The following is a 550-nucleotide window of genomic DNA, read 5'->3' as shown; positions in this document are numbered from 1 at the left end:
AGCAGCAGCAGCAGCAGCAGCAGCAGCAGCGGCAGCAGCAGCAGCAGCAGCAGGAGGAGAAGAAGCAGCAGAAGCAGCAGAAAAAGCAGCAGCAGCAGCAGCACTCGGAGGCAGCAGCAGCAACAAACACAGACGAAGAAGAGTGTGGATCGATAGACAGCAGCTCAAGCATTTCAGAAGCAGCAGCAGCAGCAGCAGCAACAGCAGCAACAGCAGCAACAGCAGCAGCAGCAGCAGCAGCAGCACCCTCATCATCTGAATGGGATATCTGCTCCCCTACAGCTAGCGACTCCTCCTCAGCAGCAGCAGCAGCAACAGCAGCAGCAGCAGCAGCAGCAGAACCATCAGCAGCAGCAGCAGCAGCAGCAGCAGCAGCAGCAGCAGGAGAATCTGAGCTGTTTGCTGCAGTAGGTTTCTCTCGTTGGTGTTTTTTACATATTCGTCTTCGGCGTTCTTTGATTCATCACGGGTTTATAAAACCAACAAAAATACAATTAATTTCAATTCCTACTTTGCTGCATGGCCACGATGCTCTTATACAATGCCCAAC

The 550-nt window shown here is 52.7% G+C and overlaps 1 protein-coding gene across 1 annotated transcript in view; it reads left to right on the top strand.

Annotated features, from left to right (window-relative positions):
- Window positions 1–411, top strand: part of EMH_0075990 (uncharacterized protein) — a gene marked incomplete at both ends in the record, with an annotated part of 747 nt that extends 336 nt beyond the window's left edge. Inside the window, 2 exons of the mRNA XM_013499677.1 lie at window positions 3–144; window positions 283–411. Of these exons, the coding sequence (XP_013355131.1) occupies window positions 3–144; window positions 283–411 (271 nt within the window). The remainder of the gene's footprint in view (window positions 1–2; window positions 145–282) is intronic.
- Between the last annotated feature and the right edge of the window lie 139 nt (window positions 412–550).

Source organism: Eimeria mitis, genomic scaffold (assembly GCF_000499745.2).
Source record: "Eimeria mitis Houghton genomic scaffold, Emh_scaff4551, whole genome shotgun sequence".
Taxonomy (NCBI): Eukaryota; Apicomplexa; class Conoidasida; order Eucoccidiorida; family Eimeriidae; genus Eimeria; species Eimeria mitis.
This window is presented reverse-complemented; position numbering and strand designations above follow the sequence as displayed.